Source organism: Xenopus laevis, chromosome 6S, assembly GCF_017654675.1.
Source record: "Xenopus laevis strain J_2021 chromosome 6S, Xenopus_laevis_v10.1, whole genome shotgun sequence".
In the NCBI taxonomy this organism is placed as follows: Eukaryota; Metazoa; Chordata; class Amphibia; order Anura; family Pipidae; genus Xenopus; species Xenopus laevis.
The window spans coordinates 75,196,656-75,222,663 of record NC_054382.1 but is presented as its reverse complement, the minus strand read 5'-3'; the positions used below and the strand labels follow the sequence as shown (position 1 = coordinate 75,222,663).

The window sequence follows — 26,008 nt, the reverse complement described above, 5'->3', positions numbered from 1 at the left end:
ACAGAAGGGAGTCCTCGTCTTGTGATAAAGGCGAAGCTCCTGAAGCAGGGATTTCCTCTTCCAGCCCCTCAGGATGTTCCACTGGAGCTCTCGGAGATGGAATTGAGCAAATGGGACTGCTTCTTTGGTGGAAACCATGAATCCCAGGACTTTCATGCAGAACTTAACCGTGTGTAGTGGCTTCTGTAGAAGCGACCTCACTAGTTTGAAGGTGGCTGATCTTCTCTTGAGGTAGAGTGTTGAACTGCATGTCGAAGAAAGTCATGGACTGACTGGGCGTCAGATGATTTTGCCAGGTTTAGAACCCAGCCCCGCTCCTTTAGCTTATCCATGGTTGTCTCGAGCGATCTCTGTGCCTCCGAGAAGGAGGGCACTTTGATCAGTAGGTTGTCCAGGTACGGGGTAATGGAAATCCCTGCAGTGCGGATCACTGCTGTCGCTGCAGCCCGAGGTGCTGACATTAGCTTGTGAACTGGTAGTGGCGATTCTGGAAGGCAAATCGCAAGTATTTCTGATGCAGAGGGAAAATTGGCACATGTAGGTATGCGTCCTTTATATCATGTGATATTAGAAACTGACACGGAGACATAGCTGCAATGACAGATCTGAGAGATTCCATTTTGAATCCTTGTGGTCGAATGAATTTGTTCAGTTCCTTGAGGTCCAGAATGGGCAGGACTGACTCATCTTTTTTGGGAACTACGAAGAGGTTTGAATAGTATCCTCTGAAGCATTCCCCGGCGGGTACAGGTATGATCACCTCTGCGAGGAGAAGGTTGGAAATAATGTCTAGAAAAGCTGATCATTTTTCTGACTGCTGTGGAAACCTGGACATGAAAATCCGATGGGGAGGAGGAGAGGCAAATTGTGTGTGATAACCTCGAGTTACCACTTCGTGGATCCAAACGTCTTGGATTAGAGTGACCCAGGTATCTGCGAAGAGCCCTAACCTCCCCCCCTTTTGGCAACATGGCTGCCGGCGGAAGGTAGCCGTCATGCTGAGGCGGTCTTGTCCCCTGTTTTGGGGGGGTGTTTTCAGTTCTGCCAGGATGGTTTCTGCTTGCTACCGAAACGTCCTCGATTAGCAAAGAACTGTCTTGGAGGAGATGATTTTGTATGTTTGGTTTGTGAGCCACGAAAAAATTTTCCCCTGCGAAAAGAAGAGCGCGCCTTTGGTTGAGGTAACAAGGTGCTTTTGCCACTGGTTGCTTGGCTGATGATCTTATCTTAGTCAGGGCCAAAAAGGAGCTTGCCCTTAAAGGGAATGGGGAATGGAAGTCCTCTTAATCCAGAGTGATCTGCGAGCTGCCACTGAGAGAGCAGAGGTTCTACTGATGGCATGAGCTGCATCGAGGGAAGCTTCACACATAAATTCATTTGCTTCCTTGATTTGGGAAGCCAATTGGGAGAGTTCGTGACAGGGTACTCCCGAAGCAATGCCAGAGATGAGAGAATCAGACCAGGACTGAACAGCTCAGCTGACCCATGCCATGGCTAACACAGGCCGTAGAGAAGTACCAGACGCAGAAAAAACAGAGCGTAGGAGGCTCTCTAACTTCTTGTCCATCGATTCCCTGAAGGAGGAAGAGTCAGGTACAGGCAGAGCCTTATTTTTAGACAGACGGGATACTGGTGGATCCACTGAAGGTGGAGAAGACCACATTTCTGTAGTCTCCTTTGGGAAGGGATACAGTTTCTGGAAACGTTGGTTTGCTTGGAAACATCTCTCAGGTAAATCCCACTCCTGTTGAATGATCTGATCAAGTTGAGAGTGGGAGGGAAAGACTGGCGATGTCTTGCTGCAGCGTTTAAAGATACTCTTGGAGGAATCGGAAGAAGCTTCCGGTTCCTGGAGATTAAGTGTCTCTAGCGCTGAGCCGAATAGTGCGTACACTGGGGGAGTCTTCATCCTCTTGGTCTGAATCTGAGGATAGTTTCCCCTCAGATCGATCACAGTCATCTCCCGAGTCTAATGGAGGAGAAAAAATCCTAGGAGAAGAGTCGCTCTCTTCCTCCGTAGGAGAAGGGGCTCTACGTTTAGAGGCTCTTCCCTTGGGATTATCAAGTCGGGAAAGGAGCTTGTCCAAGGAGTGAGCTAATTTAGGGATGGTGCCCCCTGGAAAAAAGGTCATCGCTGGGTCCCTCAGACATGCGGAGGAAAATAGTAGTAACAACCGTAATGGCTGTGTGACTGTATGGGGTCACTGTGCCACCAGCAGGGGCCCTTGCTAAATAGGATCTGCAGAGGTAAGCCCAACCTACAGTGGTTATGGAGAGAAGGGGACAGAGAGTTCTCTGCAATGCCCTTGGTACTAGTAGCACCAGCCTAAATAACCCCCTGCACGTCACCTGTCCCTGTAGGAACGGTGTCTCCACTGCCGCTGACAACGTGGCACTGAACTGAGCCTGGGAAGCTCCGGTGTGAGTTTCCAAAATGACCGCCTCTTTGGGAGGCGCTCAAAAACGTGGAGAACAGGGGCGTGCGCACAAGAACAGAGGCACACTGTAGCGTAAGGCGCCAAGGACCGTGGAAGCGCTCAGTGCGGCCCCGACGTCCCTACTGTTTAAGAGGCTGCGGCCTTGTACGTCCGCTCCTAGTATAAGCAGGTCTGTTCTTCCTGCAGTTAGATGAGGAGTGTTGTAGACGCATGTCTACCTCGTCTAGGCATAGGTGGGTAATAGGAGCGGATGGTGGGGAATGAGGCCCTTTCCAAAGAGGGGGATAAGGGGAATTGCCAGAGAGGGCAGGAAGGTGAATATTCACGTGTCCTTTGAGGTCCCTCTCCTCAGTCTGCCGGCCAGCATCCTCTCCACCTTGGGGTAATGGATATTTGAATTAGGCTGCGTGGTCTGTGACAAGGCACTTAGACCCCAGAGACAGGTCCCACGTAGGGGGATGCCTATGGGGGTCCTTTACTCAGTGTAGAGGTCCTAAGCATCCCCTGGTGTCAATATACATGACGGATAGCTAAATAGCTGAAGATATAAAAATTAACATCCTATCCTCCTGAGGACACAACACAAACTGAGCTAAGCTCTGCCTGCTGGTGGTATAGCCAGTAGAGGAGAGCTAGTTTCTTCTTCTGTTGTGTCCTGCCCTCCTGGAGGTACCAGCTATACCCCACTGTCCCTGTGTCCCCCCAAGATGACTGAGAAAATGAGGTTGGACTGTAATAGAAGATGATGCTACAGGCTGGATTTTTAAATAAACTAAGCAGAATGCATTACTAAAACATGCCCTACTTAGTGGATTAATTGGGAATACAGCTGCATTAATTCTATTAATTGCTAACTGCTCAGTCAATCGGTATATTAAAAAAATAAATGAATCATGAAGCGTGATCATTTGCAGCAGGAGTGAAACCGGTGAAGTGACCAAGATGTGCCGCTACAATGAGCTGCTGGACGTCACAGACTATGAGCTGCTGGACATCAAATACCTAAAATACGGAGAATAATGCAGTTCTATGTACCACACGCATTTACACACAGTGTAATGCTCCCAGTTCATCTTTAAGATGAATAGATGGATATTTTACACACCAGGTTGCCCTTGATTTATTTTATTTCTCTAAAATCATACTCTATTTCCCTTTCTTCGTTTTTGCTACTTTCTCTTTTCTTTTCTTCACATGCTTTGGAACCTTGTTTTTCCTCTTTTCTCTCTGGGCTTCTTTAATCTGCTTTTTCCTTTCCTATTAAAAAGAGATGACACGACAGCTTTAAAGACTGATCACAAGACATAAAACCACATGGAAAACTGGAATTCATATTATGTCTGCTCCAAATCAGGTGGGGGTAGACTTGGCACCACTCAATTAAATAATATAAAAGGATTACTGTTAAAGGAAAAATACAAGCACAGCACAAAGATTAAATGACCACTACCAAAGCCTTAGTGCCAAAAAAAAAAAATCACATTTTTTGTGAACTCGAGCAAACCCCTAGTTTTTCCTTAAAGCCAATGAGCACTTACTGCCATTGATGAGTAGGTCTGTGAAAACAAGGTGATGCATCCCATTCCAGAAAAACAAATTGCACTTACAATGTTAAAATTAGGACATTTTTATGACACGGTGGTCTAGTTCGACTGAAAAACCTTAGTGCAGAAGGTCCCTTACCCAAACTTAAATGATTTAGGGAGCTTACTGTCTGACCACAATACACAACCTACTTTATCAGCATATCCAGTTCATTAGGGGTAAGAAATAGTATACTTTATACGGCTTCTTACCCATAAACAAATCAGAAATGCTGTGTTGGGGATAGTTTTTACTTTATTCGATTATATTCATTGTTTTATATATTTATGCAAACCTTTTTATCAATTTCTGGCTGAGACCCCTGATCTTTGGGATGTATGTCTTCATCTGAATCTGATGCAGATTCATTGGCACTATCATCCTCATCATCATCAGGGTCTGATCCCAGCTGCTCTTCATGATCACTGCTCTGAAGCAAGGCTGGAACCTACACATAAACATACATACTATATTTACAGAATAAATGAATTGTTACATTGAGAAAGTAGAAGAGGAACATTTCTACAGATGAGCTAATCAATACTTAGCATATAAATATGGTGCAAAATGCTATGCATTCAGTGACTGAACCTGCAGAACTCCTAGTCACAGCCCACTTTCCGCTTTAGGGTTTTGCAGTCATTTTACTCCATGTTCTTTAATCTCAATTGAGTTGCTCTGAAACCAACTACTTATTAAACACAAAATCCTATGTGTTTGCCAGTGTCTCAATTTGCTAGTTGCAGTTATCTCAATTCACTAAAATGAATGAGCTCTCATGATGCATCTGTCCAGTTACATGTATGAACCTTTGCTCTGTATATAAAAAAATAGTCGTGTTCAACCGTGTAGCAGTGTATTAATAAAGCTCAAAATCCTCATAACAGCTTCTTATTTCCATACACGCAAATGCAATGAAAACACTGGACATTTGATTCCAAATCAAAACATGAAGAAAATTTTATCAAATTTGTCATTCCAGTGTCTGGATTCTTTTTTGCAAACTCAAAACTGTTTCAAGATTTTGCTTTCCTTTGAATCATTGAACTAATATTTAGTTATATAACCACTGTTTCTGAAAACTGATGCACATCTGTGTTGCATGGAGTTGACCAACTTCTGGCACCTGTTAAATTCTACAATTCTTCTGCATTTCTTGGTTTTGCCTAAGTAACAGCATTTTTGATGTCACCCCACAAGTTTTCTATTAGATTAATCTCCAGGGATTGGGCTGGCCACTCCATAACATAAATCTAGTTGGTCTGGAACCAAGATGTTGCTCGTTTACTGGTGTGTTTGGGGTCATTGTCTAAATGAAACGCCAATTTTAAGGGTATTTCCGCTTTGGAATAAGGCAACATGACCTCAGTATTTTGATGTATTGAAACTGATCCATGATCCCTGGTATGTTATAAATAGGCCCAACACCATAGTATGAGAAACATCCCCATATCATGATGCTTGTGCCACCATGTATCACTGTCTTCACATTGTACTGTGTCAGACCACCCCCAAACACTGAATTCAAGTTAAACTGTCTGCAGTCCCTAGACCCAAAAAGAACAATCTTGCTTTCATCAGTCCACAAAATGTTGCACCATTACTCGTAACCTCTTCAGCATGACTTTTTTTCAACAATGGGACTTTGCGGGCGCTTCTTGCTGATAGCTTGACTTCACATAGGAGTCTTCTAATTGTAACAGTACTCACAGGTAACATTAGACATTCTTTGATCTTCCTGGAGCTGATTAATAGCCGAGTCTTTGTCATTTTGACTATTCTATCCATTTGAATGGTAGTTTTCTGTTTTCTTCAACGTCTTTCAGGTTTTGGTTGCCATTTTAGAGCATTTGAGATCATTTTAGCTGAGCAGACTATCATTTCCTGCACTTCTTTATATGTTTTAACTCAGATTTTAGAGAGAAATGCACTATAACCAGCATGCACAACATTTGTCATCTTCCTTCCTTAAACAAGGGCCGTAATTGACACCTGTTTCTTCACAGAATGAAAGACCTCACTAATTGAACTCCACACTGCTATTATTTTGCACAAGCCTCAATTAATGAACATGCATGTCATGACTGTTAGGTCTCTTGGTTTTCTATCCCTCTACTACAACTACTAGTAAATTATTTGCCATGTACAAATGTAATTTCTACCAAATACAGTGATTGATCAAGTTAGTGATTGCTATTATTCTGAACACAACTGTACATCTTCTTAGTGTCACCTTAGTGGTTTGTTGGTAGCTTTAAGAAGTCTTGCCTATAAAATGAAAACAGATTTACAAATCCTATGGGTTTGCTTCTCTTTTAGGTCAGAGGAACATTTTAAAACTTTCCCATTAAAGTAGGATGAAGTAAAGTGAACTTCTAAAATGAAATAGCAAATAGTTGAGACCACATAGTATAGTTTTACAACTGTACTAGTTAAAGGGATTCTGTCATGCTGTTATGTCGTTTTAATGTCTAAATTATACTGTTTACACTGCAAATAATTCACTCTGACTACAAGAACCATGATTCCTGAACCAGCAAGTGTATTTTTTTTTACATTTATAATTTTGGTGTGTAGGCAGCCATCTCAAGTTATTTTGCCTGGTCATGTGCTTTCAGAAAGAGCCAGCACTTTAGGATGGAACTGCTTCCTGGCAGGCTGTTGTTTCTCCTACTCAATGTACTCAACTGAATGTGTCGCAGTGGGACCTGGATTTTACTATTGAGTGCTGTCCTTAAATCTACCAGGCAGCGGTTATCTTGTGTTAGGGAGCTGCTGTCTAGTTACCTTCCCATTGTTCTGTTGTTAGGCTGCTGAGGGGGGTGATATCACTCCAGCTTGCAGTACAGCAGTAAAGAATGACTGAAAGTTTATCAGAGCACAAGTCACATGACTGGGGGCAGCTGGGAAACTGACATTATGTCTAGCCACATGTCAGATTTCAAAGTTAAAGGGATACTGTCATGGGAAAAAAAAAAATTTCAAAATGAATTTTCCATCAGAATTCTGCACTGAAACCCATTTCTCAAAAGAGCAAACAGATTTTTTTATATTCAATTTTGAAATCTGACATGGGCTAGACATTTTGTCAATTTCCCAGCTGCCCCCAGTCATGTGACTTGTGCTTGCACTTTAGGAGAGAAATGCTTTCTGGCAGGCTGCTGTTTTTCCATTTCAATGTAACTGAATGTGTCTCAGTGGGACATGGGTTTTTACTATTGAGTGCTGTTCTTAGATCTACCAGGCAGCTGTTATCTTGTGTTAGGGAGCTGTTATCTGGTTACCTTCCCATTGTTCTTTTGTTTGGCTGTTGGGGGGAAAAGGGAGGGGGGTTGGTATCACTCCAACTTGCAGTACAGCAGTAAAGAGTGATTGAAGTTTATCAGAGCACAAGTCACATGACTTGGGCAGCTGGGAAATTGACAATATGTCTAGCCCCATGTCAGATTTCAAAACTGAATATAACACAATCTGTTTGCTCTTTTGAGAAATGGATTTCAGTGCAGAATTCTGCTGGAGCAGCACTATTAACTGATTAATTTAGAAAAAATCTTTTTTTCCCATGACAGTATCCCTTTAAATATAACAGAAACAGATTTCAGTGCAGAATTCTGCTGGAGCTACACCATTAACTGATGCACTTGGGGAAAAAAATCTTTCCCATGACAGTATCCCTTTAATCTAGGGTTGTCTAAAAGACATTCTTTCAATAGCCATACAGTTTCACTAGACTCACAAACTTAAATTTCGTTTTCTGCATTTTTCAAAAACAATTGGGAAAAGTACAAAAGTACATCCATGGAAGAATAGATAGGTCTGCTCACCGTTTCAGCACCTGATAAGTCTTTCTTCAGTCCAGTCACTGTCTGGTAGAGAATCTGCATGTGGCAAAAACAAGTCAGGAAAATTAAATTAGCTTCAGTTGTTGTACAATGGCAACTGTCTTAAGTATCAATGATGGGACATCATGCAAAGCGAGAAGAGCAAATTATTTTCATTTTGCATGTTGCCGCACTCATAAAAAAAAGAGAGTAAAGTGCTGCACCTCACTCTGGATGCAACCTTGCCTGTTCTCAGCACACTAACATCCAGAGGAAGTTAAAAGTGGGTAGCATATGCTATCTCCATGGAATGTTTTCATAGTGATTAATACAACTTGTGTGCAACTACCCCAATGAAGGCACGGCATCTGTGTAGGCATGAGGGACACCATTATGTAAATTCACATCTTATTTTAAAGAAATACAGATGAGAGCAGGTGCCCAAAGGCTTAATATAGAATGTAGGGATTTACTTTTATTGACTTGATCTTTATTTTGGCCCTGCACTTTTTTGTATTTTTATGCCCCCTTAAAAGGGAATGTCAACCCAAAAGATAATTGGTTGCCTAGTAAACGAACACATAATTCTAAGCAACTCTGCAATATACATTCAGTACAGATTTATGGTTTATTTGTTAATGTATTGTTACTGAAAGTAGTGTTTGTCTGTCTCTTATTATTCTTTGCCCTGATGGCTCAGACAGGTGAAACAATGTAAGACAAGGTAGTCAGACAGACCTGTCTTTGCTGGGTAATGCAGACTTTGGCAACATTGTTTAAAGGAGAATGAAAGGTTAAAAGTAAGTAAGCCTTATCAGAAAGGCCCACCTAAATATAACAGTAAACCCTCAAAGTAATGCTGCTCTGAGTCCTCTGTCAAAAGAAACACCACATTTCTTTCCTTCTATTGTGTACACATGGGCTTCTGAATCAGACTTCCTGTTTTCAGCTTAAACCTCCTGGGTATGGGCTTGAACATGCTCAGTTTGCTTCTCTCCCTCCTCCCACCCCTGTTGTAATCTGAGCTCAGAGCTGTAAGTGAGCAGGGAGAGAAAGTGATGTCACACCAAGCTTATATGGCAGCTTCTATCCTAAACAAACAGAGACAGTGTCTAGTACAGTTTACTCAGGTATGGTAAAACATTCTGCAGAATAAATATATCGTTCTAGCTTGCACTATTGTGGCTAATCTGTTGGCAATAAACTGTCTTGGAGCTTTCCTTCTCCTTTAAAATGTTACAACAGTTAAGCAAATGCTGCTTTCAATAGCAATTGTTTTTACAAATAACTTTAAAAGCAATGTTTAAACATGTTTAAATAAATGTACCGTATATGGGAAAGTTGTTTACAGCTTTTTCTTATTAGGCAAATTTTTAATTTGGGGTTGATGTGCCATTCAAAAGCCAAACAAGCATTTTAGCACTGCTAACTGGCCTAGCCAAATGGAAAAAAATGGATGCATCAATGGCCAATGTCTAATTACAGTGGTTATAATTACATTGGAACCAGTGATGTAAGACATGGAATAAGTTGATACAGTTATTGTTACATATACAGTCAGTGAATCATGTGGCACATTATCATTTTATGATACATTGTTTTATTCCACTCAGATGCCATATGAAGTTTATTAAATAGAAAGTTACATGGAGATGTACGTTTGATTATCATAAAGGAGAATTAAAGTAGGCTAGAAATGTTGTACATTATGTGTTGAGTTTCTATACCAGCCAAGGCAACAACAGCCCTTTATCTGTGTATCCAAAGATGCCCCTGTAGCTCCCCATCTTCTTTTCTGATGATTCACTGCACATGCTCTGTGCTGCTCTCAGTTACTGAGCTTAGGGACCGACACAATATACTGAATATATATCATATAGATGTCACAATATAAGGCTGATTAGAAATTAATACAGATAATTGCTACATGTCAGCACAGAAACCAGTGCTACTAGCATCAGAATTTTATAATCAGCCCTATAGCTTCAGCTTATATCACATGTCAAAATTACTAACCACCTGCTACAATCTATAAAGGCCTGTCAAAAAGGGCCAAAAGCATTGGAATATAGCCCCCAGCTCACAAGGGCACCTATATCAAGTCAAAAAATATATATTCCAAAACATTCTTTCAAAGTTTAAAAAATGTTACTCTTTATTTAGCATAAATATTAAAAAGTAGGCATACAGACCAATTGATACTCCGCCTAAGATATAATCATCACATGTCAACCTCATTTTCGGCTTGATAATTTGTGATGACCCCTAAGCTTAGCTTCTCAACAGTTGCTCAGAGCCCACTGAGTATGTCGCAGACACTTTCCAAGATTGTGACCCCCTGTGACAAGTTTGGAGTCCTGGATCATTGCTGCTATTGAGATGCTATGAACAATAAGTTCAGTGTATAAAATACGGTATGGTTAACCATATTCGTTTGTAAGGTTTAGTTCTCCTTTAAATGTCACAAGGAACATACGATCAACATTCCAGAAAAACTTACATTATCTTGTTGTGTGTTAAGGGCCATGTCTTCCTCTTTCAGTTTCTGCATTGTATCTACATCTCTTTCATAATGTTTAACCTCATTTAGTGTTCTAGGAATATACGCCTTCTTGAACACCTAAAAAGTCAAAAAAAGTATAAAGCTTAGGTAAAAATGCTTTTTTTATGACTGTATGCCGCCTAGATAATTTATAAAGAAATGTTTAACAATTTTATTGTTAAGCCATTTTAGTTGTCAGAGTGTTCTGGTTACTCACCTCTTCATCAACCTTATCTTGGCTAGATCGCTCTTCCTCTGTCCTTTGAGCAGCTATCTCCATTATCTACAGAATTCAGATAGATATGTAAATCGACTGGTATACTTAAACATATATTACATTACAATGGAAAAGGCCAAAAGCAAACAAAGATTTTGGGGGTCTATTTATTAAAGGTCAAGTTTCTGAATCTGAATTTTTAGCAAATAAAACCTGTCAAAATTATGTGAAATTCAATGGCGGATGGTCGGTTTAACCTTTGGAACATGTTTTTTCCATGTGGATGCACAATTCAAATTGACGTTCGATTTTGTCTCAACTTTTTTAGCATCAAATATTTCAAAAACTTTATTAGTAAATAAAGGGGATTTGGCTTTGGGAGTTTTGGTTTAATTTTTTTGCCAAAAGTCGAGTTATCGTAAATAACTCCCTATTTGTATTGTATGCTTTATTTTGCTATATACCTTTTGGCATCCTCTAGTGGTTAAAAAGTTACAATGATGTCCCACCAATACACATATTTTACACTAGGATTTTCCCAGGTACAGTAGACTAGTTATTGGTGTCAGATACAGACCCAAAGAACCAACCCACAGTCTCTTGTATCCAGCCTGATGATAGAACTTATATACAAAGCCTTTAATGCATTGTGTTGATTATCATATATAAGAATCTATAGGGTGGGATAGTAGTCTAGTTAAGGTTTGAACTGGTCGGCACCTCCAGAAATCCATCCCTGCACCTGGAAACAGCTTTTTTGGGGGGGGGGGCAAAAGCCTGCACAATTATGTTCTAAAGGACTTCTTCATGGGAACAATTCTGTAATGTTAGTGGTGACATTTAAAATACATTTGTAAACATTTTTATCTAATGTTTCACCAACTGTCTGTTACACTTAAGCTGCAACTTTTACACACATTGTATATTCTCATAAACAAATTATATCATTGATACACAAACAGTTCAACATTTCTGGACAATACAGATTTTAAGTTTATACCTTCTGCAAGTAAGCATCCATGTTATCCTTGGTGATCGAGGGGTCTGTTATAAACTCAAATAGCTCACGCACCGTCATTACTGCAACATCATACTTGACAAAGAAATCTGTCAAAAAGTAAACAATGTTTGATCCAAGAAACTGGAGACGAGACAGTATGTTATTTGGAAATGAACCATTTCAAAAGGATAATGATAATATTCTTGAAAGCAGTGTGCAAATACAAGATTACACAGAGTACTCAAACAACATTTTGAAGTTGGGAGACATAAAGCCATTTATAGACTATATCTATATCAGCTATAAACTTGGAAGTATACATTTCAGTGCTGAAATCCACTCCATGTGCCTGCACCTAGGGTGATGCAGTGGCTCTGGGTCCAGTCACAGGGGAAGGCGGATGCCAGCGTAGGGGCTGATTGTAAGCCTCAGGTTATCCTCAGGCCAAGCATTAGCGCTGTGTGGCATTAGCAAAAGGCATCTTCCCAACCGCAGTAACCAGACGTCTGAGAATGACCCTAATCCACCTTTCATCTTGCCACACATCACCAAGAGTATTTACACCACATTCTGACCAAAGTCTCATTGGGCCTAAATGTACCAGTATGGGGGGAAGTCAGAATTGTTCCATAGTGGTGTAAGCGGGTCCGCAGCAGGGGATTTAATACGTTTATTTGCCATTACCCACACCTTCCGTAAGGAGTTAACTGGGGGGGAAGCAGTGTTTGTGATACCGTACATACATTTTTCCCTAGTATCCAGCTAACAGGTTCTGCAGTAGATTTTAACATAAAAATCTTTAAAAAAAAAAACATTATTTTATTGATCTAAATGGCTATTATACATGCATTATGTAAAAATACTACATAGTAGAAAGCTGTTCTCAGGAATCTGTGATGCTCTAGAGAAGAGCAGTTAACAAAAGCATAATAATTAATAGGTAAAAAGATATATCATGTGACTTACCATTAATGTTAGTACTATCCTTTCGAAGGAACTCCAAGGCATGAGGATGATCATGTTCCACTGACTGAGACACATCGATTATATATAACTTTCCATTGTGATACCTTCATATTCAGAAAAGAGCAAAATCAATTCATATACACTAATTGCGTTGGTCATTAAAGCAATTGCATTTCTCATGGCTTTGCTGGGAGATACACCTACTTCTATTGCGGAGTGCCCTCCAGTGGAAAAATCTTCATAAAACATGGGAGAATGCAAGGTAACAGAATACTAACCACTATGCTACAGTCTGATCTAATAGAATATGAATATAGTGAATAAAGTACCCCCTCTTGTAAAATATAAGGATATTATAAGTTACCGAGGAGTTTCATGACCATATAAAAACACGAGGCCGAAGGCCGAGTGTTTTTATACAGGTCATGGAACTCCGAGGTAACTTCTAATATCCTTATATTTTGCAACTGGGGGTACTTTATTTATTATAATACACAAATTTCAGTGAGTCATGTGACAGAAATGACATCAGAACTCACCGTTTATAACTGATGACATCAGAACTCACCGTTTATAAGGATATAATTTACAGGATATTCATGGCTTTTGTGTATTATATATAAATAAAAAGACGAACCTGACTGAGGGAGAAATATTCTCAAATTCAGTAACTTAACATATATTAGAACATAAATAAAGAGGCGAGCACAATGACAAAAAGATGAAAAGAGAGAGGGGTCCCAGACCCGGACTGGCAATCTGTGGGTTCTGGCAAATGCCAGAGGGGCTGCTGTAAGATGCAATGGGCAATCACTATTTAGTGGGCTGGTGGGGGGGCTATTTGGGCCTCTCTGTACTTGGAACGCCAAGACTTTTCTCGATAGCCTCTTTGACCTTTCTGGAGCACAGAGTGTTAAACCCTTTACCTTTTCCAGGTCCTGCTTCTGTTTCATTTATTTCCAGCAATGGAAAAGATAGGCAAAATTTAGTTTGGGATTCTGTGATGTGTCATGGAAATGTATTGCCACAGATAATCCGTAGATTTCATGAATTGCTCTGTGCTCTTATACAGCTTGTGCTAGCAGTAATGCAACAAACAGGACATGCAGGGGTCACATACAATTAGTCCTGAATGTGTCTTTTTTGAAAGCAGGCACTCTTGTTAATGTAATATCTTTATGTATAAAAAGTTTTCCATTGACTTCAGTGTACTGGTATCCAGTGGGCAAAAGAAAAGTACCTGCTATGCTATTATTACCATGAATCAGTTCAACAAATCAACCTCTCAAACATGGATGGATATCATGGTTTTTCTCAATAAGAAAAGGTTTTAGGGTTTTGGTTGGTGCTCTTGGTGTCCTAGTCTGACTGCCCAAACTTTTGCTTTTTAGCTGTATATATGTAAAGATGTATGGCAAAATTAATGCTGAATTGAAAATGTAGAAAGCAATGTTATTTTGTTAAATTCAAAGGTTTTAATGACAACAAACAAAAATGATCACAGGCAGAAACAAAATACATGAGAATTGCAGTGAACCATAGTATGCTCCAATTGCTTTCTAGATTAGTGTTACTTACAACATGTTAAATTCACTGAGATCAGCATGTACAAGCCTGGCATCCTGGTACATTCTCCTCATATACTGTATAATATCAAGGTAAAGCTCTCTTGCCTTGGAGTCCGATAACTGAGCATTTTTCAGAAGAGGAGCAGGCCTAAAGAGGAACACAGGATGCAGCAAAATTACTTAAAGGATAACTCCACAAAAACATAACTTTAGCTTTGTGAAAAGTAAACACAATTTCAAGCAACTTTGTAATATCCATCAATTTAAAAATATCCAGACTTTCATGATTTTTAATGGTTTGGAACAGTTCCCTACACCTAGCACCCTGCTCTCCTGCTGATCTGTCGGACTACTTTGCTAAACTGGCTGACTACTGTTGCTTTGTATCAACAGCCAGCTGTCCTTAGCCTACATCCTCCAAACCCCACAATTCCCTGCACACATGATTTTAATGTATGAAAATGAAACATTACAGTGCAATGCATTGTGGGTTATGTAGTTCCTGCATGCTGTCTGTAAGCTGTGGAGAAGTTGTTACAATTTGTAATATCAGTGTTTAGTCCCTCCTTCCCTGCCAGGATTTCAAATGATGCAGAAAGAAAAGAACTGTAAAACAGCTGGATTTCAGCATAGAAAATGGCATTTGTTCATACTTTTTGAAGAAACCAGTAACTGTGATGGATATATTAGGGGTTTCTGTCATATCTAGAGTTTGTCCTGTTTACCAATATATGTTGAAATTACTTATTAATTAGGGCCTCATGGGGTCCCCTATACCCCTTATGCCCCCCTGCAGATGCAGGGTCTGCTTCCTCTGTAGTTACCCTCCTGGTTTCTGTGTTATGTGGGCCTCTTTATCAAATTTTGGTTTGGAAGCCGGAGTTCCCCTTTAAAAATTAAATACTCGCAATATTGTTAACACATACCGGTATATAACATTGGTAACAATCAGTACAGATTTCGATCAGATATGTAAAATTACATATTCAACATAAATATCTACAATTACTAAACTAGTAATTAAGTTTCTCATAATTAATATTCTGTTTATTATTAAGTGTATAAAAGACCAGAATAAGTTACTTAGAATAAACTGATTAAGTGAAATCAGACAGCTTTAAATGCTTGTTACTCACATGTCATTTTTCCCAATAAATTCCATAACAAGCACATGGTTTCGCAACATGATAGGCTCTGGGCAAGGTATCCCTGCTGTGTTCAGCCTGCAAGAATTCAAACAAATACAGGGCACAAATCAGTTGCAGACATTTCAAGGATAAAAAGTATGATCAGAACAGACTAAGGGTAAGGTCACACTGGGCGTTTTGGGAGATTTGGTCGCGTGGCTTCGGGCGACTTCAGAAAACCAACCGCCGCGTGTGATTAGCGCCGTGTTTTTTCATTTTAGCAGGCGCAGAGTGAGGGAAGGAGTTTGGGGAGATTGGTCGCCGCAAAGACGACTAAATCTCCACAAAACTCCCAGTGTGGCCTTAACCTAAAGGTGACCATAGACGTTAAGTTTTTTATATATTTTTTTTTTGTTATTAGGATTTTTAAAAGATCTTTTCGTTATCATAAGACCAGGCTTATCTTGAAACGTTTGTTTAAATGTACAATTTGTCCATCAACATCGTGTCAATCGATATTGTCTAGTTGAAGCCAGGAAAACTGTGGGTACCTGTCTGCTTGGTCCTGCAAATTTTTGAAAAATGGATAGATGTCACAGTAACAGATGAAAATTTTCTAACCTGCCCCACTGATTTTCTGACCAATGTCGGCCGAAAAATCGTTAGATGCACGATCGTTCGGTGCCCACTAACCTCATCATAATTTGACAGATTTGTTGTAACTAAATAAAATCGGTCATTAAGGAGAGAAAAATTATAACGTCCATGGTGACCTTAAAGGGAATCGGTCGTCATTTTAAACTTTTTTTTTTTTTGCATAAAAAACACACATCCATAAAGACTGTCTGACAAATAAAATGTTAATCCACAAATCCATGCATAAGTTATTTAAGTTTGTATTTTGTCATGGGGGCTTCCATTTCTGCTCATTACACATTCATCCTGTGCTGCTCTAACAGCAGGCTCATCATTACCTGTGTGCTTGGAGGCAGCCACTCTGTAATGAAAAGCCAGGTCGCACTACGACATGAGAATCTAGCTGTACACTCCCCCTCCCCTCTCTGCCCATGCGTGTGATGTTTGGAGGAGAGCGGTCACATGGTTTGCAGGGAAGCAATTACTTTCACTTTCCAACGTTCTGCCTACTCTACAGCTGCACTAGCAGCCCCTCCTCCCACAGACACTATCAGAGCTCCTGCCGTTCTGTAAGTTTGTTCTTTGCTTTCCTTTGGAGGGGGGAACTTTCTCTTCTTGCTGCCTTCCTAGTTTGTTTTACTGGTTACTAGATGAGGTAAAGGAGCTGTGAGTTCCCTCTGCTATCCACCTCACACACACCTTGCTCCTTTCCTGCCTGCAATACTTATTTTTTCATTAACTACTTACTGCCTCCTTTCTCCTGAGCTATTTTAACCCTTCCTAGACTTCTTCCTAAGTTTTCCTGGTTTTCAAGTATGTCCTCCTTATTTTATCCTTTTTTTCTATTCCCTGTCATCAGTCCTGGGAGTGTACTCCTGTGTTTCTGCCATTCATTTTTGTGTAAACAAATATAATAAACTATCTATATAAAATATTTTTTCCAGTGCCCAAAATGAAGTGTGTGTGTGTGTGTGTGTGTGTGTGTGTGTGTATATATTTATATTTATTTTTATTTTTAAGTGATCACAGGACTATCTTATTTCAGTCCTTCTGAAGTGGTGTCAGTGAGAGCTTATCTTGATTCCTGCCTATTGTTCAATTGACAGGCTCAGCAGACAAGGCTCTATTTACATTACAGCAGCTTGTAGGAGGGAGGGGTAATGACATCACTCCAACTTGCAGTGCAGCAGTAAAGTGTGACTGAAGTTTATCAGAGCACAAGTCACATGACCTGAGGGCAGCTGGGAAATGTCAAAATGTCTAGCCCCATAGCAAATTTTAAAATTAGATATAAAAAAATCCATTTCTTGTTTTGAAAAACGGATTTCAATGCAGGATTCTGCTGTAGTAGCACTATTAACTGATACATTTTGTAAAAAACATGTTTTTCCATGACAGTATCCCTTTAAGCCTTTCACGGTCAAAGAGTACTGTGGGAGGGTGGGTCCATTGCTGCAATTGTCAGTAAAAACAAAAGGGTTTTGGAGCATGTCAGGGGTGAGGAGACCATCTCCTCATTTATAAGCATCACAATGCTCCATTTTCATGGAATACCCGTATAAGGCCCGGATTTACTATCCAGACGCCCCTAGGCCGGCTCCGCTCATCCCCACCCCTTCTGCTACCTGTCCTCTTCCTTTATGGGCTAGAGTGTGCACATGCAGAGTGCGCATGAGTTGAACTGTTCTGGCACTGGAGACACGTGGGAGATTTTCAAATCTTGCGCACACCAGCCTCCAGTGCTTGTACTTGGATGCGGCTGGGCGGAATGCTGCCAATGAATTTCTGGCACATTCTTGCCACAAATCCAGGTCTGATAAGTTGAAATTTATCCACTGCTTTCAAAAGACTTCTTCTTACATAATCACCTTATTAAGTTTCTCATTTCTTTTTCTGCCCATGTTTTCACCATTTTCCTTGGATTTCCTTTGCAGTAGCCATGGCGAAATCTTTAAAGATAAATGACATTTATTAAGTATACGACATGATGAAAGAGATTGCTCACCTATTGTTTGCACTAAGCCAGTGCATTACAAGAAAAATTCTACTTTTTTTGGGTTCTTAAATATGTGGCTACTCAATTTGGAATTTGAATGGTTGCTAGGACTGGTAACCCAAAAGACAGATAGATGTGAATGACAGACTAAAGGACAATCAAAAGAGAGGACAACATTTTTGGAAAAAATATACACCCTTAAAAACCCTACTTATCAGATAGTTGAGGAAGCCAAGATAATCTTAGAACACAAATAATTGCAAATTGACTAATATCAAAGTCCACAATGCAAAATGTTAAGGTGATCTTTCCCTTGAAACAAATGATCCATCACAACCTAGTTCTCCTTACCTGAACTCCCCACTCACATATTTATCACGATCCTTAAACATCAGTATAGAGGTCTTGTAAATTTTGATTGCTCTGCTGTCTCCAGATGACGTGCTAGCATGGTACACATTTGCCTAGAAACACAGTAAAGAATTGTTCTCAGATTCTTTAAATACATTATTCAAATAGCAAACTGTTCTACTACATACATTCTCAGTTTTCGAGATTGAGAAAAAAATGCAAGTGCCAAAAAACAAACCCACGACAAAAGGAAGATTTATGTACTCACTGTTAAATTCTTTCCCCTCAAGTTGTAAGGGGAAGTCAGGAACCTTCCAGGAGGCAGGATAATGCAGTAACATAAGAATGCAGACCCTCCCTGTCCCCTTATACCCCTGCACACAGCTAACCATGCTCAGTTGCTAACAAACAACTCGAAACAGAACAGCATGAACTATTCAACAAAAATGGCTGATAAGCAGAACAAGAGTTCCGAGGGTGAAGTCCTGTATCCCCCTTATGACTGGAGAGAAAAGGATTTAAGGGTGAGTACACAAACCTTCATTTCTGCACGTCCAGGGGGACACAGGAGCCCTGGTGACATACCAATGATGCCCCTAACCAAAGGAGGGAGGAACTAAAAAAAAACGCCGCTTGGAGGATCTTTCAGATCTGCAGAACGGTAAGTGTTGAATTGGTAGAATTCTGCAAAGGTATGTAAAGGAGGACCAGGTGGCTTGCAAACCTGATCAGCAGATGGCAGATTTATGAGGGCCCAGGAGGCCCCCAAAGCCCTAGTGGAAAGGGCTCTCAGTCAGAGAGGAGGTGTCCCCTTTTATGCTAGGTAAAACCATCTCGTGTTTTTTTTAATCCAGTGTTTAAACTGGCCTTGGTAGCAGGGGGCCCTTCCTAGAGCCAGAGGGAAGCACAAACAGGGTCTCAGTCTTCATGAAAGATTTGGTACAGGAAGTCCTGAGTGCCCGGGCCACATCCAAGTGATGGAGCTTTGCCTCCTTCTCATTCTGTAGGTTGTTGCATAAGGAGGCAAGATGAGCTCTGCATTTATATGGAACAAGGTGACAACCTTAGGGAGAAACCCAGGTACCATGCAGAGTACCGCTGTGTCCTCCTGCATTATAAGGAAGGCCAGTGAGCAAGATAATGCCCCTAGCTCAGAGGTCCGTTGAATAGACGATATAGCCACAAGGAACAATCTTCCACGATAAAGCAGAATCCAGAGGTTTGAATGTTGAATCAAGTGCATTAAGGACCAGATTTAGAACCCATGGTACCGCGGGATCCCGCATGCCACATGGGATACCCTCTGCAAGAAGGTGAGAATATCCCCATTAATAGCCAATAGTGTGGTGATAGTGAGGTGAACGTGTTCCTCTGCCACCTTTTTTGAGCAAGCCTTGATGAGGAGGTCATCCAAATATGGGGTGACTGACACACCATGGTCACAAAGGTGACAGCTATGATCTTTGTAAACACCCAGGATGCGAAAGACGAGCCGAAGGGCAGGGCCAAGAAGTGAAGTGATGGTGTTGTGGGGCAATGGGAACATGGAGGTAGGCATCCCTGATGTCCAGAGATGCCAAAAATTCCTGGAGTTCCATGGCCTGGATGACCGAACTGAGGGATTACAGTTTGAAGTGTGGTAGGTGATCCATATGTTCAGCTTCATGAGATCTAACACTGGCCGGTATGATCAATCCCTTTTAGGCACAATAAATAGGTTAGCATAAAACCCGAGGCAACACTGGGATGGTGGATCTCAAACAACCACCCCTGCTTCAGTCAATGAATAGATGATTGTTAGGAAGGTCTCCCTCTTGCGGGGTTGTGTGGGAAGCCTTGACATAAGGAAGTGACACGGGAGAAGACTATCGAATTGGAGTCGGTATCTGAAGAAGACGGTTTCGAGCACCCAGGCGTCGGTGGTGTGACGGGTCCAGGTGTCAGCAAAAAGGTGGAGTCTGCCCCCATGAATCCAGGCCACTGATGTCCCCGCAGCCCAGTCGGGAGGAAGAGCTCTTGTCCCCAGTGGGCTTGGACTGGGGTTTTCGAGACTGCCAAGTGGACTTGCCCTAGTTGGAGAAGCGAGGCCTGAAGGAGGAAGATGAGCGGGAGGGCGAGCTGCTCTTGTAACTGTGTCCTGACTGCAAAACTTTGGTTTGTTCTAGGGAAGCAGTGTGCTCTTTCCTCGTGCCCCCCTTAAAGGGGATGGAAATCAGAGACTTCTTGAAACTAAGGTCTGCTAACCACAGTTTCAACCAAAGAGATCACGGAGAGGGCAGAAGAACGAGAAAAAAACTTGCATCCAAGATTTCCTCCCCTATGAAGGCACTGGCCTCCAGTATGTATGAGACCATCTGGAAGACTTGAGCAGACGCCTCATCATCCTGAACTAACTGAAGAAGGGAACTGGCCCATGCCTCAATGGCCCTGCTAACCACGCAGATGCTAGGATTAAAAGAAGCACTGAGTCGGAGGCTGAGAAGGAGGCCCTAAGGAAACCTTCAAGTTTTTTTTATCAGTGAGAGACCTGAGAGAATGAGAAAGGGAGACTGACCATGATGGGGCATCTGAGGAGGCCTGATTAGCAGAGACCCCTGAGTGAAAAGCACATTCCATGGGTTGGTCCAAGTTCTCTCTGAAGGCAGCTCAAGAGACTATGTGACCTGGTTAACACGTGGGCTGCAGGTTTGGCAAAGTGGGTTAGCTTGGCCTTCGTTAAATAAGCATTTTGTGCAAGCAAAAAACCATTTAAGATCACTGCCTGCTACTCCTGGTAAACAAATTCCCCCTGCCTTCAGCCATGTTTGCAGCCATTTCCTTTCTAAAGGCCAGTCCTAACCTCCTGTACGAGGACATTGAAAAAACTGAGCATGGTCAGCTGTGTGTAGAGGTATAATGGGAGAGGAAGGGTCTGCATTCTTACATCACTGCTTTCTGATAGGAAGTGCCCTTTACCCCCCCCCCAGGGATCCTGTGTCCCCCTCGACGTGAAAGAAACGTGTGACTTTTTTTCTTGAATGCTAGCTTATTTAGGATAAGGTAAACTGCAACAGTATATTTCCGTGCATGTTTTTCTCGCATGGAAAGTTGCAAGCCAGCGAGAATTACATAGTTCCACTCAAAGGAGAATTCAACCGTTCACTAAAAAAAAAAAAAAAACCCTATCCCCTCCCTTACATAGACCCCTCCCCCCCAGCCGGGAAGAAGACAGGACGACCCGGAAAATGGCTGCCATGAACTGCGATCCCTGAATATGTACAGAGAGGTAAATAAAAAGTATGGGGCATTTCTCCGGGGGCGCAGCTAGGCTGGGGAGGAGGGTCTACGTAGGGTAGGGTTTTTTTAAGTTAACGACTGAATACCCCTTTAATTCTACGAGGCTACAAAACTTAAATGTTTGCACAGGGAAAATAAATAAAGTTGTAATAGACTAGTCTCATTGACATTTGTTGAACCTCTCCAGCTTTTACTTATTTCTTATTTTAGTTTTTTCTTTAACAAATACCAGCTATTAGAGATTCAAAATAATATTCTCATGTATGTTTCTGTTTTTTTTACCATGTTTCTTTTTTGAATCAGAATCAGTCAATAATCTGAAAATATTTAAATATTACATTATAATTAAAGGGGTTGTTCACCTTTAAGTTAATTTTTAGTATGATATAGAATGGCTAATTCTAAGCAACTTTTCAATTGGTCTTCATTTTTTCTTTTTTATAGAAATTTAATTATTTGCATTCTTCTTCTTAATCTTTCCAAAATGGAGGTCACTGACCCTTTTTAAAAAAACAAATGCACTGTAAGGCTACAAATGTATTGTTATTGCTACTTTTTAATACTCATCTTTCTATTCACACCCTCTCCTATTCATATTCCAGTCTCTTATTTAAATCAGTGCATCATTACTAGGGTAATTTTGGCCTTAGGAACCAGAAAGCTAAAATTGCAAATTAGAGAGCTGCTGAATAAAAAAACTAAATAACAAATAATAAAAAATGAAAACCAATTGCAAATTGTCTCAGAATATCGTTCTCTACATTATAAAAGGTAATTTAAACATGAGCTACCCATTTAAACAGTGTTTTGTCACTGTACTTTTTTCAGATGAGGCAAAACAAAAATAACATACCAACAAAGGCATACGAAACTGATAATAGGTCACATTAATTAACCTCATCGATAAATATAAAATACTCTATTTTGCCATAAAGTTCAGATAAAGTTATGAACATACTTCTTTGCCAGTGCTAATACAGCCATTGATTTCTGATATGACTCCCCTTGTGAGCATCTTAAAGAGAATCATTCGAGTCCGAGGGTCCAACACCTTAAATATAATTAAAGATAATTAAGTCAGGAAGTATTTCACTTTGTTTATGAATAGATAGCAAAAATTATGCTGTAGCAGCTAAGATTGTTAAAAAGACATGGCAATCAAACCATCATTTTGTTCAAATCATTTCAACTTGCATCCAGCGGAATGGGAAGGCAAACAAACAGATGCATTAGGGGTAGGTATAAAGTAACGTAAATATACTGTTGATATAAAGGTTTCACGTTCAAGCCCATCTGATATTAGCACCAGGTTTTTTGGGGTTTTATTCTAAAACAAATCAGAATTCTGGACCACACATGACAGGTATAAAGCTTTAAAAAATATATTTGATTTCTATGTTTTATTTTAAACATTGGAAAACCAGTTTTAACAAACCACTGCATTATATAATCATGAATGTGCCTTTGTTCTCATAAAAGTACTTATATCATATATGTCTGTAACAACAAGTCTCTACGATTCCCAGCATCTGATATAACCCATTTACCGTCAGAGAAATGGCAGTGGATTCAGCAGCAGCACCAGTTTACATGCAAGTGACAGAAACCCAGGTTGCTGCATGTGGAGGAGTTCAAGATTAAAGGGATACTGTCATGGGAAAACATGTTTTTTTAAAAATGCATCAGTTAATAGTACTTCTCCATCAGCTGCACTAAAATCCGTTTTTCAAAAGAGCAAACTGATTTTTAAATATTTAATTTTGAAATCTACATGGAGTCATGTGACTTGTGCTCTTTACTGCAGCAGTTCATCATCAGAACAATGGGAAGGTAACCAGATTACAGCTCCCTGGTACATATAAGAACAGCACTGTATAGTAAAAATCTATGTCCCACTATGACTCCTTCAGTTAGATTGAGTAGGAGAAACAATAGCCTGTCAGAAAGCAGCTTCATAGTACAGCACTGGCTCTTTCTGAAAGCACATGACCAGGCAAAATGACCTGAGATGGCTGCCTACACACCTATATTCAGGAATGAAATGTTACATAGTAGAACAAATTATCTGCAGTGTAAACCGTGTAATTTAGAAATAAAGACTACACCATTAAAATCATGACAGAATCCCTTTACGTTAATGTACTCCGCACAAAAAAAAAAGAAATTTCTCAGTGTTTTCTGTTTGCATTGTAATTCCCTGCATAGTATGGCAGAAGACTAGGGATGGGCAAATTTTTTCGCCTCGTTTCGCCGAAAAAATGACGCCCATAGACTTGTATGGAGACGTGCGTCAAAAAAAAAAAGACGCGCGACAAAATAATACAAATTTTTTTTTGACGCCCATAGACTTTAATGGGCGTCTGCGACATTTCGCCGGTGGCGAATTTTTGGCGAAACGAAACGGGTCAAATTCGCCCATCCTTACAGAAGACATTGTGTGGTGTGTGTATATACAATGATTGCCATTCAAGTAAGTGGCTAAGAGCAAGAACAACCAAGGTTCTAGGGATGTAACTGTAATGGGCAAACGTTAAATATCTAGGTTATAATGTCTTACAAGGATAGAAGTTTACCTGCTCCACAGTTGCTCTGTCAGATTTATCTTTAACCCGATACCTGAGGACAAATATGGCTTAGTACAGATATATTCACTGAAAATTGACCTAAACTTGTGTTGAGTAGTCATAAGAATGCATGCTAACATTCCTTATTTTATAAACAGATCTAGCATGCCTAGGCAAAAAACAGTTTTTTTCAAGTTTGCAAATGGATAGACCTGAGACCTATACCCTGCCAGTGCCATTCAAATTGAATAAACAGAGTGCTGAACATACTATTTGCATATTCTTTTAATTATGAAATATCTGTTTTTTTGTTTCAATACATTTTTATTGTTTTTTCCAAAAAAATAAAATGCGGTCATTTGTTGCATACATATAGTAATTATAACATTGTAGTCAAATAAAACATAAAGCATATAGTATTATGTAAAGGGGATGTAAGCATTTTCCATTTCAAGTCTTATAATAATACACATTCCAGTTCCAACAGGTAAGTCACGTAACATAATAAAACAAGTCGCAAATAACAGTTGCCCAGTGTGAACAAAAAGTAGATCAAACTGAAATTACTTTTAAGTAAATAAAAAAAAAAAATTAAGAAAATAACCGTAACGAGAAAGTGGTTTACTTCGCCATCTTATTGCTCCCATTTATTTTTATACCAGAAATGCTCAATCTTATTTCAGGGTGGTTAGAGCAAGTGAGGAGGGAGGATCCCCCCATATCTGTAATCTATCCAGGGTTGCCATACTTTTAAAAACATGGGTGAAATATCTGTTTTTTTTTTGTTATTTCATACTCTAACCAGAGCAAAATTTGAAAATGAAACTAAAGTAACATTCTACTTCCTGATATCAAAGAGCAAAGTAGTCTACTAGGAAAGCTCTGTATAAATAAACACCTTCCTTCATTTCTCCATTTAGTTGTTTTAGATTTGAAATATAAAAAGAATAATAATGTAAAATTTTCTTTCTTTACTCACGTATCCGACTCCTTCTTTCTGGATTTTTCACTCACTTTATTGAGAACAGATTCTGAAATATTAATTTTACCTGGAAATATAAAGATAATAAAACAATTTCTTAATAGGACTTGCTTTATCCAATTATAAAAGGCATATTGCTGTAATGATAATTACACAACTTATGATTATCCTACTAAACAAAGACTCAAATGTCTATCAGCAGATGTACTCAAAAATAATTGATTGTTAAAACTATGTAAACATTCTACCATTTGTCAGAACAACATGCTGGACTCTGGACTCAAGGCCATGGTGTACTGATACAAGGAACAATATGAAAAGTTCTATTAAATTGTGCAAAACACACAGTGGTTTAAAATGTCTGTAAAGACGCAAATTAAATGGTAACAAAGGCATTTCTAGAAAATGCTGTTTATTAAACATTTGCAAAAAATCCTATTTTTAAAAAAATAATACATTTGGTCTCAATCCTTTTCCTGCCAAGGCAAGCTTTACGTCATTGGATAGAATTTTAAAGAATGCAAGTTATCGCAGAGGCCAGAGAAGACACTGGAAGGAGAAAAGTTAATAAGGTTAAAAACTATACTGGAAAGTGACTTGTTACAGTTCTGATGTCAGCGAAGTAGTTTTAGGTCAAATTGTTACTGCATCTTTTACTAAGCACCCTCTGTCTAGTAGGAAAAATCCACCACTCATAAAACTGGCCATTGACGCAAAGATCCGAATCGGTGATTCGTATGATTTTTGGACCGCATGAATCGCGTCATTTTTCGTCCCACGGAGATCGTCATCAGCCAGGTTAAAAGATTTCTGTCGGCTGCCGATAATTTCTCTGCATGTATTGCGGATCGTATGATTTTCAGTGGGAGACTGTCACCAGCTTTGTCGGACCTAACTTTCATATGATAGCTGTCAGGGCAGAATATCGGCTGATCTGTTC

The 26,008-nt window shown here is 40.0% G+C and overlaps 1 protein-coding gene across 6 annotated transcripts in view; it reads right to left on the bottom strand.

Moving 5' to 3' along the window:
* Nucleotides 1-1,169: 1,169 nt before the first annotated feature.
* LOC108720060 (serine/threonine-protein kinase RIO1) overlaps nucleotides 1,170-26,008 on the bottom strand; it is a 34,568-nt gene continuing 9,729 nt past the window's right edge. For 5 of the 6 annotated variants that reach the window (XM_041567728.1, XM_018269426.2, XM_018269428.2 and 2 more), the window contains exons 4-17: nucleotides 25,066-25,135; nucleotides 24,096-24,138; nucleotides 22,481-22,573; nucleotides 18,247-18,359; nucleotides 17,768-17,848; nucleotides 15,273-15,359; nucleotides 14,147-14,284; nucleotides 12,569-12,672; nucleotides 11,603-11,709; nucleotides 10,603-10,668; nucleotides 10,344-10,463; nucleotides 7,847-7,900; nucleotides 4,318-4,470; nucleotides 1,170-3,695 (exon numbers count right to left, since the gene is read on the bottom strand). In XM_041567728.1, the coding sequence (XP_041423662.1) occupies nucleotides 3,585-3,695; nucleotides 4,318-4,470; nucleotides 7,847-7,900; nucleotides 10,344-10,463; nucleotides 10,603-10,668; nucleotides 11,603-11,709; nucleotides 12,569-12,672; nucleotides 14,147-14,284; nucleotides 15,273-15,359; nucleotides 17,768-17,848; nucleotides 18,247-18,359; nucleotides 22,481-22,573; nucleotides 24,096-24,138; nucleotides 25,066-25,135 (1,340 nt within the window). In that variant the 3' untranslated portion in view covers nucleotides 1,170-3,584. The remainder of the gene's footprint in view (nucleotides 3,696-4,317; nucleotides 4,471-7,846; nucleotides 7,901-10,343; nucleotides 10,464-10,602; nucleotides 10,669-11,602; nucleotides 11,710-12,568; nucleotides 12,673-14,146; nucleotides 14,285-15,272; nucleotides 15,360-17,767; nucleotides 17,849-18,246; nucleotides 18,360-22,480; nucleotides 22,574-24,095; nucleotides 24,139-25,065; nucleotides 25,136-26,008) is intronic. The other variant, XM_041567729.1, reaches the window with a different exon arrangement.